Here is a 17613-nt window from a genome sequence, read left to right as displayed (position 1 = left end):
GGATTTAACTTCAGGGCCTTTTTGCACGGGGATCTTTGTTGCAAATTGGTCACTGAATGAAAAATCGCCATTTAAAATAGTGGAATTCGTCGTTATGCATACCTGCCTTTGTAGTGGAATCAGTTGCGTTTTTTAGCGTTTCCCACAGGCTTCCGGTCTCGGCAGAAATCGCTAGAAAGGAAGCGCTATTGCCGAGCTCGTCCCGCCCCTGGCCGTCAAGCAGCCAATGGGCAGCCGTTAGCATGCTCCCAAACAGCCCCTTTCCCTTTAAGGAAGGTTTAAAAAAAAAAAAAAACAGACCCATTGTAACGAATCTGGGTAGATTCGTTGCAACGGAGAGACCCATCCAGCTGCCTGGGGTGTTTGAGCTGTCGTTTGATCGTTTGATCGTTAACACGCTGCCTCTGAGTGAAAAAAAAAATCCCCCCCCCCCTCTCACGGGCCCGATTTTCGGCTGAATGGAATGTGTGAGATGTGTGTGCTTAGTGACTGAAGGGGAGGGACTGAAGCCGGGAAGCCTCTGTTTGAGCTGTCATTTGATCGTGGCCACGCTGCCTCCGAGTGGAAAAAAAAAATCCCCCCTCCCCCCCCCTCACGGGCGCGATTTTCAGCCGAAACAGTGTGAAAAATAAAGGGAAAATACATCAGCAAACGGGCTTCTGCGGGCTTCTTGTGCTTAGTGACTGTAAACAGCTCTGAGGAGGGACTGCAGCCTGGGAAGCCTCACTGGCTAAACGGAGGCTCGCCGGTGCGTTGATCTCCACTCGCTCGGGGGAAAAAAATGGCGATCGCTTCGCCGGAAGTTTGGAGGACAGGCTCAGGAGGAGGGACTCTGAAGAAACCGCAACAATGTTAACGCACAGGTCTTTATCGCTATTGTTGCAGATTGGTTGCAAGAGTGTATCGCTTTCCGGAGGGTGAATCCACTTTTTGGGATTCCCCTGAAAGCGCTACAACGAAGCGCTTTTTGCGGGTCGGTTTCAGGAGTGTTGCAGATTGTCTACGACGTCGTGGGTTATTCCAAATTAGTAGCGTTTTCAATTAGCAACCATTGTGCTATTTTGAAGCCGTGCGAAATGGCCCTCAGAGACTCTCCACAGGCTCCAGACACCTGGAACCTGGGGGAGTAGATGGCTGGCCGCCTATCAACAAATATAGCTGGGCGTCATCAGCATATTAATGACACTCCAGACCAGCAAGGTGAGGGAGCGTATACCGATGTTAACTCAGACTGGAGACAGAATGGCTCCCTGTAGAAACTTGCCTACCAGAACATGCTGCTGGGATGTTCTCTCTGCCAGCATCAACCTTTTTACAGTGTTGAATAACCTAAAGACTTATTGTAGTAGCTATAAAACAAACCGCACTGCGTTTCCCACACCCCCTGTAACCACTCCCTTTACTTTAAGGACCTCTTATTACATTGTCATTCTCCTGTATGGATTGTTTTGTAAAGTTCTAATGCTTCTCTTCACCCCCCCTCCCCAAGCCTTCTGCCGTTGTTTCTAGGAAAAAGCTGTTTCCACCCACTCTGCAAATGCTTCCACCAGGGCCCTCTGGCGTCTGGCCACATGACCGAGGAAGGAAAAACAGAACAGGGCTCTTATTCTTTGCCAGAGGGTTTCTCTAGCTGCGGGACTTCTTATAATTCCAGATGCATCGTCCTGCTTGCCTGCTCTCGCGAAATTAAAGCAGAGTCCTGTAATGCCTAGAAGGACTGAACAGGCCTTGCTCCAGAATTATCTTCCAAGGACTAGAGCTCACATCTTCAGAGGCCAAACAAAGATCGGATCCAATGCCACCTTTAAGATTTAGCAAAGTTTTATTCCAAGTATATAAGCTTTTGTGAGCTTCCTCAGATATTTCTGGAATTTCAACTCCTGGGAAGAACAAAGTTGAAGACCAGTGAGGCACCTTTAAGACCAACCAAGTCTTATTCATGGGACAAGCTTTCACGTGCAGGTACCCTTCCTCAGCTGCAAGGAAATGGGTATTATCATAGAATCATAGAGTTGGAAGGGGCCATACAGGCCATCTAGTCCAACCCCCTGCTCAACGCAGGATCAGCCCTAAGCATCCTAAAGCATCCAAGAAAAGTGTGTATCCAACCTTTGCTTGAAGACTGCCAGTTATCAATGAGGAAGGGCACGGTGGGCTTCTGATTTATTTCCACCCCTGGAATGCTCCAGGCTATCAACTCCCTGGGTCTGCTGTTCATCCAAGAAACCCCCAAAGGGGCAGCTAAACAGCCTCGCACTAACCAATGTCGCCAGGCTAAGCTGCACCTCGCCCTTTAGGCACAAGCTGCCAAAGCGTCCACCGGACAATTTCCCCTCGTTTCTCCCTCCTGTCAACATCTGGCCTGAAAAAGAAGAGCCCTGACAGCCCCAAAAGCTTGCACACTGAATTCTGCGCACCTGTGAGGGCAGCTCTGCTCTCCTAGCCTTACCACCTTAAAATAACCCTTCCCGGCCCTTGCCAAGTCCCGCCTTCCTCCCTTGCTGCGCGGCTCCGATTAGCTGCTGGGCGCTCCGGCAACAGCTGCCTTCTGGGCTGCTCAGAAGTTGCTCGGCGCTGGATAGTCATGCAGGGCATGGGCTCCCCGCCGTAAACAGATCTGCTGTGCCAAGGAGGGACAGGACACGGAGCACCTCGAGATGGGAGCCCAGAGTTCCCTTCCCCTGCCTGTTCCCGACCTGGAGGCGATCATGACCGAAACCGGCTGTAAGAAAAACTTAAGCAAGCGGAAGGTTTTGTTCCTTATCTGCATGTGGCTCCTGGGAATGGGGTGGAGGGAAAATAGGCGAGGGGGCGGGAATCGATTTCCAAATAGGAGCCGCAGCACTTTGTGGGTCGTTGAGACCCTGCTAGGCAAGTTTAGAAGCCAAGGGGTTTGCAGCCAACCCCTGGTCCCCTCTGCCTTTCCCCCAAGGGCCTCTTCTCCTTCACATTCTTCATAGGTGCCATTAATGGTGTCAGAGGGGAGCCGTGCTGGCCAGCGACACACAAACCAGCTTGGAGGCCAGTAGCTTCTGAGGAGACCCGCAAGAGTTTGGAGCGTATGAGCTTCGAAGAGGCCGAGCTCTATTATCTGACAAAGGGAACTTTGGACTCTCGAAAGCCGGTACCTTGAAAACTTCTAAGAAGTTCCTGGCCTTGAATCTAGCTGCAAACGGAAAATAGAGAAGTGAGGCTCTGGAATTTAGTCCGTAGGGCAAGAGGCTCAGATTAGCCCTCCTTTAGTGGGCCGTTCAGACCAGGAATGCCGATATGTAGCTAAGTTCAGATAGGAGACAGGAAAAGATGTGAATTTAATGGGAGAATGTGTGAGTGAGAGAGAGAGATCTCTGGAAGCAGAGAGACACTTGTACCTGCCCGACAGGGTGTTGTTAGGGTTAGAAAGTAGCTGAATACATCCACCTGACTGAATACATCCCCCAGAGGGCTTTGCACTCAGTCAGTGCCAACAGGCTGGTGGCCCCCATCCCAAAGGAGTGTGTCTGTCTTCAACCAGGTGCAGGGCCTTTTCGGTCTTTGCCCCAGCTTGGTGGAATGAACCCCCAGGCGAGGTTAGGGCCCTACTGGAACTTCAACAGCCTTGGGCTGAGGCCAGCATGGATACAGCCAGGAAATTATGGGCCTCCCCCTAAATACATACGTATCCGTCCTCCTTTCTTCCCACTGTTCTGCCAGGAATCTCCCCTATAAGCATTGGGTGGCCATTTTGGTGACTAGAGGTCAATTAATCCTAGTTTGTTTTGGTTTTATATTTATTATGGTTTCATAATGTTTGTATTGTAATTAAACCGTGTTGTTATTTGATATCAAAATAATAAAAAGGAGGAGGAGGAGGAGGAGGAGGAGGAGGAGGAGAGAGAGAGAGAGAGAGAGAGAGAGAGAGAGAGAGAGAGAGAGAGAGAGAGAGAGAGAGAGAGAGAGAGAGAGAGAGAGAGAAAGAAAGAAAGAAAGAAAGAAAGAAAGAAAGAAAGAAAGAAAGAAAGAAAGAAAGAAAGAAAGAAAGAAAGAAAGAAAGAAAGAAAGAAAGAAAGAAAGAAAGAAAGAAAGAAAGAAAGAAAGAACGAACGAATTGCTGGCCTGGACGCCAGAACTTTAATGTGGCTAAAAGCAGGGGGGGAAATCCAAAGGGTCTTCAGGGTACTAAAGAAGAAACGGTCCAGTATTACCTTAGAGCAGCTGTTTTCAACCTTTTGACCATGGAGAAGCCCCTGAAATAAAGTTTCAGGCTTCAAGGACCCCCGGAAGAGACGCCAGCTGGTCACTCCTCCCTGCCACGCTATACAAGTGACAATCTCCTGCTCCCTTAGCCCTCTGCCTTTGCTACCACTACTGTAGCTCTGCCTCATGCAGGAACCGAGAAGGCAGCCTGGACTGCTCACAGCACACCTTAACCAACTCCTTGCGTTTAGGATTTACACCCAGGGCTCACCCACCTTGCCAGTTCCCTAGCTTGTGACCATCAAGGCCGGAGGGAAAAGGCTGCAGACCCCCTCTGGCACTCCCTGGTTGGGAATCCCTGCCTTAGAGCAGCCTCTCTCAACTTTTTTACCAATGAGAAGCCCCTGAAACATTCTTTAGGTTTCGAGAAATCCCAGAAGTGCAGAATAGGGTTGGGAAGCCTAGCTGTGTCCTTGCCCCCCCCCCCCGGGGCTCCTCTCCTTCTCACCCCCTCCAGCCCCTTCATTGGCCGCTTTGGGAAGAGGGGCAGGTCAACATGGTCACAGATGGTCATATCACCTGATGAATGTTTACCAAATTTAAAAAATATATATATTAAAAAATTAATCCCCACCCATTCAGGAAACCTTTCCAGCGAATCAAGAATCCACAGGGTTTCCTGAAGCCTGGCTGAAACTAGCAAAATTTAGCCCTGAAGAAGTGAACAGTGACTCATGAAAGCTCACGCAAGAGAGCCCCATTATTTTGGCCTTAAACGCAACTGAAATTAAAATGAAGGCTGGCCCCACCCCAAGGCCTTGCATCTGATCTGGCAGGGACTCTCTTTATTGTCTCAGAGAAGCCAGAAGGGAGGAAAGGGTGGAATTTAGGCTCCTTTGTAGAGCACAAACCAGCCATGAAGTCCCCAGTTTTGCAGGGGCTGGCTGGAGCGGCATTGCCTAGCCAGGGGTAGTCGAACTGCGGCCCTCCAGATGACCATGGACTACAATTCCCATGAGCCCCTGCCAGCGAATGCTGGCAGGGGCTCATGGGAATTGTAGTCCATGGACATCTGGAGGGCCGCAGTTCAACTACCCCTGAGAGTGACAATGCAGATCGGCTGAGGTTTTTAACAATATACCAGAGAGTTCCTTGATCACACTGGGCAAGTCCCTTGTGGCTGGATAGGCAGCATCACAGACTTTGTAGGAATTGTGTTCTGCTTCGTCCTGATCTCAGAGGATTATATATATATGAATCACAGGGGGAAAGCAAATGCAATTTCTTCCTAAAACAATTTGGGCTTCCCTGACCTGTGAGTGACACAGAAAACAGGCTTCGCAGGCAACCTTTCACATTCCCCACCAATACAAAAGGGGGACCTTGTTGAAGCTCATTTGCTCCCGTCTCCGAAATTCGACCTCTCACTTAAATCTACCGGGGAGGGCAGGGAACAAAATTACATCTGTCAGGCTTGAACTGCCAGCTCCAGAGAAGTAGCTTCCTTTCTCAGTTCAAGCCACCCCGAGGCCCCTGGGGAAGGGCGGGGTATAAATCTAAAAAGAAATAAAAACATATTGCCTCTGCTAGAAATGAAACTCTGCCTATTCTGCCTTTTAAAAATGCAAGTCCTGAGAAAGCAGACAGCAGAGCCACGTTTAGTGCAACCGCAGAAGCCAAGAGGAAGACCTTACAAATGGAGAACCACACTGACCAGGGGTGGCCAAACAGTAGCTTTCCAAATGTCCATGGACTACAATTCCCATGAGCCCTTGCCACAACCCTGCTTGGTTAAGGGCGGCAGCCTCTAATCTGGAGAGCTGGATCTGATTCCCCACTTCTCCTCCACATGCAGCCAGTTGGGTAACCTTAGGCCAGTCCCAGTTGTCTTAGAGCTGTTCTTGCAGAGCAGTTCTGTCAGAGCTCTCTCAAGCTCATCTACCAGACAGGGTATCTGTTATGGGGAGTGGAAAGGAAGGCAATTGTAAGCCACTGTGAGACTCTTTCAGGTAGTGAACAGCGGAGTATAAAAACTAACTCTTCTTCTGCAACCTGATACTTTTAACTGGGAATTGAACCTGAGACCTTCTCTATGCCAAGCAGATGCTCTGCTCCTGAGCCATGACCCATCCAAATCCCTCCGTATCTGGGATGGGGCTGTGACTTCATGGTAGAACCCCTGCTTTGCATGTTGAAACTCCCAGGATTCATCAGGGGCTCCTTTTCAAGAAAGGTTAGGCCTCTTTAGAGACCAAAATCTGGTAGATAAATCAGCCCTGACAAAAGAACGGCAGGGATTAAAGCAAGAAGGTAAAATCATTGAAGGGAGATGTCCTGAAGCCCACCACATCTCCAGGTATGCCCCCTTGTTTTCTGATGGAATGAAGATTGGGAATAAATTTCCAGTGTCCAGACGGAGGGATTTCACACACACACACTTTTTAAAAACAAATGAAAATATATCAATTAATGCTAGGAATAGAAACCCCTCTTCTAGTTTCCTTCTAGCACAGCTGGCAGTGGTTCTCCAAGGTTTCAGGCAGAGGTCTTTCCCATCACCTCCTGCCTGGTCCTTTCTACCTGGACATGCCGGGGATTGAATCTGGGACCTTTTGCATGCTGAGATGCTCTCACACTGAGCAATTGTTGCTACTCATGGTTCTCCAGAGTCTCAGGCAGAGGTCTTTCCCATTACCCATCACCTGGTACTTGTAGCTGGAGAACTTGGGACTGAACCCAGGGCCTTCTGCATGCCAAGCAGATGCTCTACCACTGAGCCATAGTCCCTCTTGCTCAGATCTATTGACCTTCTCCTTTCCTTTACACCTAGTCTCTCAAGCGAATGTGATACGTCTTTACCAACGCTTCCAGGCCTTGGACAAGGATGAAAAGGGGTTTCTCAGGTAAGGGACAGTGGAGAGAAGAAGTACAACATTGGATAGGCATTGACAGGCCCACCTTTGGCTGACTGGGAGGCCCTGATCCATATACATGCTTTGAGCATCCAGCACTGCCCTGCACTTGAGTAAGGTAACAGTTTTCAAAGACTGACTTGAAGGATATTAAATGTTGGTAGACTTGGGGGTAAAGTCTTAATATTCCGAAAGTTAGCAGAGTGCCTGATATGGCTGGTAAGTGCAGTGTGTGGCTATATGTGTGTGGTCAGAAAACAACAAAGAAAGAAAAGCACATTCTCCAAGGGTGTACTTAGCTAATATAGTAACTATGTATTAGAGAACGTAATTCTACATACTTAGAGGTAAAGAGAAGATTCCTATTCTAATCCAAATAGCTGGATGGGGAGAGATGCACAGAGAATTATAGCCAATATGACTTAGCACCTTTTGCCTAGTTGCACAAAAACTCCCACCAGTAATACAAAGCAATTGAGAGCGTTTAAAGTGCTTCAGCATGGTCACTGTTGTGTCTGCCAAACATGAGGTCCAAGACAAGAAAGTCTGCACTGCAACTACCCAATGCGTGACTAGATCAGTGTGATGCAGCGGTAAAAAAGGCAAATACCATTTTGGGCTGTATCAACAGAGGCATCACATCAAAATCACAAGATGTCATAGTCCCATTGTATACGGCACTGGTCAGACCACACCTGGAGTACTGTGTGCAGTTCTGGAGGCCTCACTTCAAGAAGGACGTCGATAAAATTGAAAGGGTACAGAGGAGAGCAACGAGGATGATCTGGGGCCAAGGGACCAAGCCCTATGAAGATAGGTTGAGGGACTGGGGAATGTTCAGCCTGGAGAAAAGGAGGTTGAGAGGGGACACGATAGCCCTCTTTAAGTATTTGAAAGGTTGTCACTTGGAGGAGGGCAGGATGCTGTTCCCACTGGCTGAAGAGGAGAGGACACGCAGTAATGGGTTTAAACTTCAAGAACAACGATATAGGCTAGATATTGGGAAAAAAATTCTCACAGTCAGAGTAGTTCAGCCGTGGAATAGGCTGCCTAAGGAGGTGGTGAGCTCCCCCTCACTGGCAGTCTTCAAGCAAAGGTTGGATACACACTTTTCTTGGATGCTTTAGGATGCTTAGGGCTGATCCTGCGTTGAGCAGGGGGTTGGACTAGATGGCCTGTATGGCCCCTTCCAACTCTTTGATTCTATGATTCTAGATCTTGTCTGCAGGAAGATCCTTTTCCCTGTGCAAGTACATAAGTTGGGTTGGGGGGGTGGGGGATTTTCAGTTCAGTTTTGACTCTTGTACCATCATGCTGCGGTCACGATAAAGACCTAATTGAGCTCCCAGTGCCCTCACTTCCTCTGAATCCACGGATCCATGTGGAATCTTCTCACAACCACCACCCCCTGCAAGTGGATGAGAGGAAAGTGAAAGGTTCGTGGCCATGTTTATAAAAAACTTCACAGCCAATCAGATCTCCAGTGGGCAATCAGAAGTAGGGTTGGGCATTTTGGCATCCAAAGTGGCCATTTGCTCCCGACCTAGCCAGCGCTGCGCCGCTGCGGTACGGCGCTGGCTGCGTCAGGAGCGAATGGGTGCTTCGGGCGCCGAAGCGGCCAACCGTAGCCAAAGCCCCATCTGGCCCAACCTAATTTCTAAGAATCCTCAGTGGACTTCACGGTGCCCTCAGACGCCGCCCTGAGGACCCCTGCATTTAGTCAAGGCCTCCGAAAACGAAAGGGAGGCCTATTTAGGTGCCCTCGGCCAACGAAACGAGACAATCTTCTGCCTGGAGCTGCTTCTGGTATCCTTTTCTGACCTGTTGGGCTCTCTTCCCCAAATTCCGTCTGCAGCGAGGATGATCTCCAAGGCATCGGAGAACTGGCTGTGAACCCCATCGGGGACCGGATCATCAATGCTTTCTTCCAAGATGGGTGAGTGGGCATGATGGAACACACAGACACACGCACATACACACAAAGAAAACAGGCTTGCTAGGAAATACCTCGCTCTCCTGTGGGGTTGCCAAGTGCAGTCTGGGAAATTCCTGGAGATGTGGGGTGAAGTCTTTGGAGGTCACGGTTTGGGGAGCGAAGGGGCGCCATGAGGGTATAACATCATACAGTTCAGTTTCCATAGTAAGCATTTTCTCCTGGGGAAGTGTTCTCTGTTAGCTGGAAATCAGCAACAATTCAGGGAGATTTGCAGGCCCCACCTGGAGGTTGGCAACCCAACTCTCCCTGTCCTACACCATGTTCAAATTTTCCAGCGCAAGGGAAATCGCCCTATTAGAGGGCACCACAGTGTGGTGAAATGCTGCAGCTTCCACACAGAAGAACTTTCAGGGTTCTTTCTGACATGACATCAACGCAGGGAAGGATGGCAAGATTTGCTAACATAAGAACATAAGAGAAGCCATGTTGGCTCAGGCCAATACTGTGTCACACAGACTGATTATGCACAGTGGTGGCTGCACTATGCTGCTGCCGATTCCTAGCAGCAAGGCAGCATGTCCTGCTGTTTCACCTCAACACGTGAACACATGGGGGAAGAAATCCCCTCGCGCACACAGTCCGTGCACACAAACATCTCCAGGGCGGGTGGGTTCTGCTGCACCTTGTGGCAGTGGCAGCATTGGCAGGGAGCAGGGGGGTCCCAACACACGATGGTGGGAGAGTGGCATGCTGCTATCCCAACATCATGGGGGGCAAAAATGCCCCATTCAGCCCTGCAGCGCTGTGAAGGCGGATGGAGCATTTTGTGTCCCTGCAGAGGCCCTGTAGGGGGAGGGGGGAGCCAGGCCTTTCCCCAGGCCTTGAAGAATCCGTGTTCCCTTGCTGCGGGACATCAGAGGCCCTAATGTAGTCCAGGGCCGGGAAGGGGCCCAGATGGTGTCAGCATCATGCATAAGCGGGAATTAGTCCTGCTGTCATGCAGGCGCCAGCCTGTCCTTCCCTGCCCATGAATAATAGGTCACTGTGGCCAAAGCCCGGGGCCATCAGGGGGTCAACCAGTGGGGCCAGAACTCCAGAAGCCCCCTCCCACTGTTACTCCCCCAAGTGCCAAGAATACAGAGCACCACTGCCCCAGACATAAGACCATGAGAGAAGCCATGTTGGATCAAGAAAGTAGCCCACCCAGACCAATACTCTGTGGCCAAAGTCCAAGTTCCATCAGGAAGTCCACCAGAGGGGCCAGAACTCCAGACTCACCAATGCCCCTGAAGCCCCTGTCCCAGACAGAGTGTTCCGTCTATCCCTTGTGGCTAATAGCCACGGATGGACCTCTGCTCCAGATGTTCATCCAACCTCCCCGGAAGCCATCTGTGCCTGTGGCCACCACCACTTCTTGCAGCAGTGAATTCCACACGTTAACACTCTCCTTCCAGGAAAGGCAGAAGCTTTAATTGAGATGTGATGGGAAAGAAGAGGCCACTGAGAACAAGCCCCATCACTTAACAAGGGAACTCTGCCAGCTGCAGCTACAGTCTCTTCTTCTTCCATTAAGCAAGGCAGAATGTATTTCGGCAGGCAGAGCAGGGCCCAAAGATGCCAAGAACGCTCTTATGTACTCGCTGCCACTGTTTGCTTGGTGCCAACCTCTTTACAGAAGAGTATTTTGTTGCTAATAAGCACAAAGCAATCTCTCAGAATTAAACTGTGTTGAAGGTGCCACTGGGCTCAAACATTGTTCCTTCACTGGCCAATCACTTATTACGTGGCTGAAAGCTCCTAAACTATTTTGGAGAGTCTGAAAACCAGGGGAAAGGGTTCATTTGGCATCCTGGTAGGCAGGGAGATGCCACAGGGCTGGAGCATCTTCCCTCTAAGGAAAGGCCGAAGAGTCTGGAATTTTTCAGTTTAGAAAAGAGACGACTACAAAAGACATGGAAATATACTCAGGGTGGAGAGGGTTGACAAAGAGGAGTTTTCCTGCATCTCCTCAAATACTAGAACTCGAGGACATCCAATTTATTTATTTTTATTTATGCATCGATTTATATACCGCCCTTCTTGGACTTGCCATCTCAAGGCGGTGAACTACAATGAGAGATTATAACATGAAGTTGATTGGCTGCGGATTCAGAACAAAGATACCAGAGTTAGAGGCAAGGAACCCTTGCCCTTTCTGCTGGACTAGACTAGATGGACCCTCCGTTTTCTGATCTAGCAGGTCTTTTCTTAGGGTTTTATCAGGGGAAGGCCTCAGTCTATCTGCCCTGCTGTTGGCCATCTAGAGGGGCTCGTTAGCCTCTGAGGGAGACAGGATGCTGGACTAGATGAACCTTAACTGGTCTTATCTAGCAACCCACAAAATATGGGCATGCTCAAACCCCTGCTAATCTCTGGCCCATCTCTTGGGCCACTAGGATGGAGGCAAAGGTGAATAACCCACCTCTGACACTGATGCTGTGCAACGCCAGGTTAATCAACAACAAAGCCTCTACTCTGCAAGCCCACTTTGCAGAGCATGGAGTGGACCTGGCGTGCGTGATGGAAACCTGGGTCAGGGAGGGTGAAAAGTCGCCCTTAAAGAACTAGTCCCTGCTGGGTTCTCCGCCCTCCATAAGTCACTGACTGTGGGGCAGTGTGAGAGACTTTGATTCTAAATAAGTAAACTCTTTGAATTAAAGTTTCTTTATTAGAAATTCAAGCATCTACTTTGAAAGTATAGTCGGAACTGGCTAACAAAGCATAGGGTAGAGAATATAGGGGATTCAGGGGGGCTCCCCCTCCCCTGAGAACTCGAACCAGGCACAGTTCAAAAGTGAGGAAGCGTGCCTACCTAACCTGGACGGACTACAGCTATCTGTTGCTCACTCGACCAGGGACATGGGCATGATCCTTGATGCCTCCCTCTTGATGGAGGCACAGGTCACAAGGGTGGCATGGCTGGCATTCTGCCATCTTCCCCAAGCCAAGATACTAGCGTGCTACTTGGCCCCAGAACACTTAGCCACAGTGATCCACACAACTGTCACCTCCAGACTAGACTTCTACAACTCGCTGTACGCAGGCCTGCCCTTAACCTTGATCTGGAGACTACAATTCATTCAGAATGCAGCAGCCAGAGTCCTCACAGGAACACCATAGAGGGCCCATATCCAGCCTGCTCTCCAACAACAGTACTGGTTGCCAGTTGAGTTCTAGATCAGGCTTAATGTTCTGATAATCACCTTTATGGCCATACATGGCCTGGGCCCAGTGTACCTGAGAGACCGTCTCCCTGCCAAAGAGCTCTATGCTGCACTACTTCCAACTGGCTGGTGATCCCTAGCCTCAAAGAAGCACATCTGACTTCAATCAGGGCCAGAGCTTTCTGTGTCTTGGCCCCCCACCTGGTGGAATGAGCTCCCAGAGGAGATCAGAGCCCTAATGGAACTAGGACAATTCCATGGTGCCTGCAAAAGGGAGCTCTTCTGCCAGGCATTTGGTTGAAGCCAACTGAATCAAAAGCACCAACTGGGCCCTCCCAGAAAAAACCCTGCCCATGTACTGAATCCAGAACCGACCTACCCGTGGAACCATAGCTAGCAAGTTAATTGTTATGGAAATGTTACAGGAAATGTGATGGAATCTGTTATCATCAATTATGGAAACCCCTGTTATTATTGTTTGCCCAATGTTATGAATTATGCTGTACTATCCCTATGTTCTGTGTAACTGCCCTGAGCTGCAAGGGAGGGCAGTATAGAAATGGAGGGAGAGAGGGAGGCAGGCAGGCAGGCAAGATTTGGAACTCTCACTGGAAGGAAGGAAGGAAGGAAGGAAGGAAGGAAGGAAGGAAGGAAGGAAGGAAGGAAGGAAGGAAGGAAGGAAGGAAGGAAGGAAGGAAGGGCTGTTCTGAATCAAGCCCCTAAAGACAGTCACTTTCCAAAATAATTAAGAAATGCTCAGGTTAGGATTAGCACACCTGTCAAAGATTGCCAACTGACAATTGTGTAATTGAGCACGCCAAGTGAAGGTGATAATCTTTCTTTTTCCTATTTCATTCTGTTGGAGAGGGAGGCCTGACCCACTCTTTTCCTGCTTTGTTTTTTGAACAGCAGCCCTGACTCTGCTTTGTTTTGGCTTTAATGTCATTCTTCATCTAATTTTTAAATTGCAGTCCGACCTTGACTTGGCAGGGCCAAAAAACTAAAGGGGATCAGATCTTTATACAACCTTTCCTAATACTGTAAAATATTATAAGAATTCATTTTTAAGTGGATTTCATAATTCCACAACAAATTATTTTTTGTAATTACCCTAAGTGCCAGGACCTCCTAATTGCTAAAGCCTTTTGTTGTTGTTGTTCAAAGACAATCAATGTTCCAAGAACTACCTGTCCCAGGGGTGCCAGCCTTCGGATGGGACCTGGGGATCCCACGGAATGACAGCTCATCTGCAGACTAGGGAGAAGAGTTCTCCTGGAGAAACGGATGCTGTGGGGTGTGGACCCTATGGCACTGAACCCCCCTGAGATCCTTGTCCCTCCCGGGCTCCATCCCCCAATCTCCATGAGTTTCCCAACTTGAAACTGGCAATCCTACGCCGCCACCACCCCATTCCCTGCAGGTGGCCAGGGAGGAGCCTAGAAACCCTAACCTGACCAGTATTTGACTGGTCAATTGATCAGCTTCCTCATGAATCCTTCCGGATGTAGCAGCAACATAACAGTGAGTCTTATTCCTCCCTAGGAGAAAAACAACTGACTTCCGAACTTTTGTTCACGTTCTGGCCCACTTCCGGCCTGTGGAGAGAACTGCTGGTTCTGAGAGTATAAACAGCCGACTTAGCAAGCTAAAGTGTGAGTATATCACTGGGGTGAGGGGAGAAGGACCAGAAACTTGCTCTCTTCTTTAAAAGACGGAAGCTGAGATTCTTGGGTTGCAGAATTCCGCAAGTCCAGTACAGTCCCTTGACTATGCGGGAGCATGGGAGGCAGCCAAAGACCTGTAAAATTGAACTAAAAATCAATTGGTATCCTGTAGATAATGCTGGAATGACCAATCTTTCTATCCTCTTCTTAACCCTCGGTCCTTCTGCTCTCCCTTAAGTTGCATTTCAGCTCTACGATCAAGACAAGGATGGAAAGATCTCAAGAGCTGAGCTGCTACAGGTATTTACCATGTGCATATATACACTGGGAAAGGCTATACAGATCAAGGCCAATGTGTATGTCGTCGTTGTGCTTTAGAAGTGGAGGAGGATAGTCATGCTCCTTTTTTAGGAAGTAGGCACACCTGGGCTCAGGAGCTTGGAAGTTGGCCCTTTAATTGATCCACTATATTTTATCCAAACATCTTCCCAAGGACCTCTAGTGGTCAATTCGATATCACATCACTGTGTGTTTTATGCTGGAGATACAACAATGTAGTACTGAAACAACCACTAGAGGGAGCAAAAGACTTGCGGAAAAAGAAAAAGAAAAAAGCCAAAGCAGAGACATACAAACAACTAAATTAGAATGTAGAAGTGTCCATGGTCCTCTCTTCCATGTTATCCTGACAACAACCCTAAAAAATAGAGCTCAGTACCACTCAAATGGTCTCTTAAGGCTGCACGGTTATTAGACACCCACCCGTAATCTTGCCTGTCATTCTAACCCCTACACTGGCACTCAAATGAACAGAGAGATACAATCTTTAACCGCTCCGCGAGACCGGTATAAATAAAGCGGTAAGGGGGGGTTGGGGTGAGCCTGGTCCGGGATGGGAAAGGGTGTCCATTGGCCCCTTGCCCCGGACTGGGCCTACCCCCTGGCCGCTGACATGGCAGGTAGGCGGCAGTCCGGCCCAGCCTGCCCTGAGTTTCAGCTGGGAGGCGGGCAGATGTGGGGGGGGGGCGCTTTGGGGCCAGTGAAGGGACAGCTGTCCCTTTGCCGGCCCTGAAGCCCCAAGCTGGGTGGGGGAGGAGCTTTGGCCCCGGCAAAGGGACAGCCCCACTCCGTTGCGCCACGTCCCTTTGCCGCCCCCAAAGCCCAAAGTGGGGCGGAAGGTGGGCAGGGGGGGAATTTGGGGGCAGCAAAGGCTGGGAAAGGAGCAGGTACCCTGCTCCTTTCCCCAGACCGGGGATTCTAGCGCCCGTTGTATTTTGCATACAGCGGGCTAGTTTTCCAGTTACTCAATAATAAAGAGTACGTGCTCAGTATGTACTCAGAGGCACGCCCTCCTTCATTCACTCAGTCCAAGCTAGAAAGTTGCAGCAGTGTATAAAATCCACCCCAAAGAACTCATGAATAATTTTCCCTGTCTCATGACCATAATCCAGCATCAGAACCAATCTCCAAAAGCAAAAATTATTACTTGCTGAGATAAAGATAGAAAAACCATTTCCTCTGCCCCAGATTTCCTCCTCTCTGCTCCAGCTATCTTTCCCCCCCTCCAGGTGTTGAGAATGATGATTGGGATCCAGGTGACAGATGAACAACTGGAAAGCATCACAGACCGAACCATTCAAGAGGCTGATCAAGATGGAGACAACGCCATCTCTTTTGAAGAGTTCTCTAAGGTCTGGCTGGTTAGAGTCTGAGCTGCACAGATGTGGATTCTGTGGAGTATATGCATAAGGACATAAGAAGATCCCTGCTGGACCAGACCAGTGGTCCATCTAGTCCAGCACCCCCCTTCCCATAGGTCCTCTGAAGGACAGGGCATAGAGGCCAAGGCCTTCCCTTGATAAGACAAGGGATGCCCTACTAGATCAAACCAGGGAGGGTCCATCTAGTCCTGCATCCTGTCTTACACAGTGGCCAGCCAGTTCCTCTGGAGGTCCAGCCACAGGGAAGGGAGGCCGAGGGCTTCCTAAAAACATCAGGGGAGTCCTGCTGGGTCAGACCAGGGAGGGCCCATCCAGTCCAGCCTCCCGTCTCACCCAGGGGCCAGCCAGTTCCTCTGTAGGCTCAAACAAACAGGGCACGAAAGCCTTCATAAGATCCCAATTGGATCAGACTAATGCTCCTATTAGTCCAGCATCTCACCCACCAGAGTGGCCTACCTGTTCCCCTGGAGGGCCAGCAAAGATGGCACAGAGGCCAAGGCTTTCCTCTGGTGTTGCCTCCCGGCTCAAAACATCTTTTGATTTAGTTTCCTTTTAGCTGGAAGCTAAAGGACATTAGTGTCTCAGCCACAAGAAGACAGTCCTTTGCACATGCTTAACAGCACCCTTGTCTCTTCCCATCACCATGTTCCAAGACTGAGCCCTTTCGCTGAAAACTCAGGCTAAGCTCCAACTCAAAGGATGTCTGGTGTAACCACCACCTCTCTCCCCTTCATTTTGCAGTCTGTGGAAAAGCTGAACATTGAGCAAAAGATGAGTCTCCGGATCCTGAAGTGACCTGCTGCATGGCCAGGAAGTCTTCACCCCAGGTGGGATATGAAGAAGCTCAGTTCTCAGTCAAGGGCAGAAAAATGGACGGATCCAGGCAGTCTCTCCTCTGCTCCTAACAGCCTGAAATGGATCCTGCAAGCAAAGGGCTGCTTCCCATTGAGATTCTTCTGTGGAAATGGGACTGGGGCAAGATTAATACACCAACTGGTGCCCACAGAGAGATCTTGCCACGTCTAAGCAGAGTCATTCCCTCTCTTATCTAAAAACAGATATCCCTTTCCCTGGATTCTGGAAAACCTGTGCCTTGTTCTGCAACACACATTTAGCTAAAACTTTATGGCATTTTACTGTTTGGTTGTTCTTAAAAAGAAAGGGCAGACAACAGTGGTGTTTCTTTCCCTACATGGCGACAGATTGAAGGGTGACATGATAGAGGCGTACAAAATTATGCATGGGATAGAGCAGGTAGAGAAAGAAGCCTTTTTCTTCCTACAACACAGGAGTTCGTGGACATGAATGAATGGCAGAGCAGGTCAAAGGAAGTCCTTCTTCACCCAAAGGGCAATTAACCCGTGGAAGTCACTGCTTGCAGGGTGTGGTGGTAGCTACAAGCATAAACAGCTTCAAGAGGGGGTTGGAGAAACATCTGGGGCAGGGCTGGCACCTCCCAGGTGCTGGCTGGAGATCTGGAATTATAACTAATCTCCAAGTAATGAAGATTAGTTCCCCTGGAGAAAATTGCTGCTTTGGAAGGCAGAGTCTATGGCATTATACCCCACTGAAGGCCGTCCCCTTCCTAAACCCCATCATCCTCAGGCTCCACCCCTAGTATCTCCAAGTATTTCCTGCCCCCTAATCAGTGGCTCTGAGCCACAAGGGATAGATGGAGCTATCTGTCTGGGGCAGGGGTGCTGGCATTCTTGGTGCTTGGGGGGGGCAACAGTGGGAGGGCTTCTGGAGTCCTGGCCCCACTTTCAGACCTCCCAATGGATCCTGGGCTTTAGGCACTGTGTGGCACAGTGTTGGACTGGATGGGCCACTGGCCTGATCCAACATGGCTCCTCTTACGGTCTTAGGGCTACTAGCCACCAGGTACAGAAGGAACACTCTGTCTTGGGTAGGGATGTTCTGTATTCTTGGTGCTTGGGGGGCCACAGTGGGAGGCCTTCTGGAGTTCTGGCCCTACTTGTGGACCTCCTGATGGCCCCTGAG

General features: G+C 49.6%; 1 protein-coding gene across 1 annotated transcript; it reads left to right on the top strand.

Moving 5' to 3' along the window:
• The first annotated feature begins 2503 nt into the window (after positions 1–2503).
• On the top strand, positions 2504–16748 carry LOC143828236 (calcineurin B homologous protein 2-like). Its single transcript, XM_077318514.1, has 7 exons — positions 2504–2724; positions 7007–7079; positions 8944–9024; positions 13770–13879; positions 14130–14191; positions 15460–15582; positions 16354–16748. The coding sequence occupies exons 1-7, from the start codon at positions 2658–2660 to the stop codon at positions 16405–16407; spliced, it is 570 nt and encodes a 189-aa protein (XP_077174629.1). The 5' UTR covers positions 2504–2657; the 3' UTR covers positions 16408–16748.
• Positions 16749–17613: the final 865 nt, after the last annotated feature.

This window comes from Paroedura picta, unplaced genomic scaffold (genome assembly GCF_049243985.1).
Source record: "Paroedura picta isolate Pp20150507F unplaced genomic scaffold, Ppicta_v3.0 Ppicta_v3_sca21, whole genome shotgun sequence".
In the NCBI taxonomy this organism is placed as follows: Eukaryota; Metazoa; Chordata; class Lepidosauria; order Squamata; family Gekkonidae; genus Paroedura; species Paroedura picta.
Note: the sequence above shows the minus strand (reverse complement) of the source record. Positions and strands in the feature narration are given on the sequence as shown.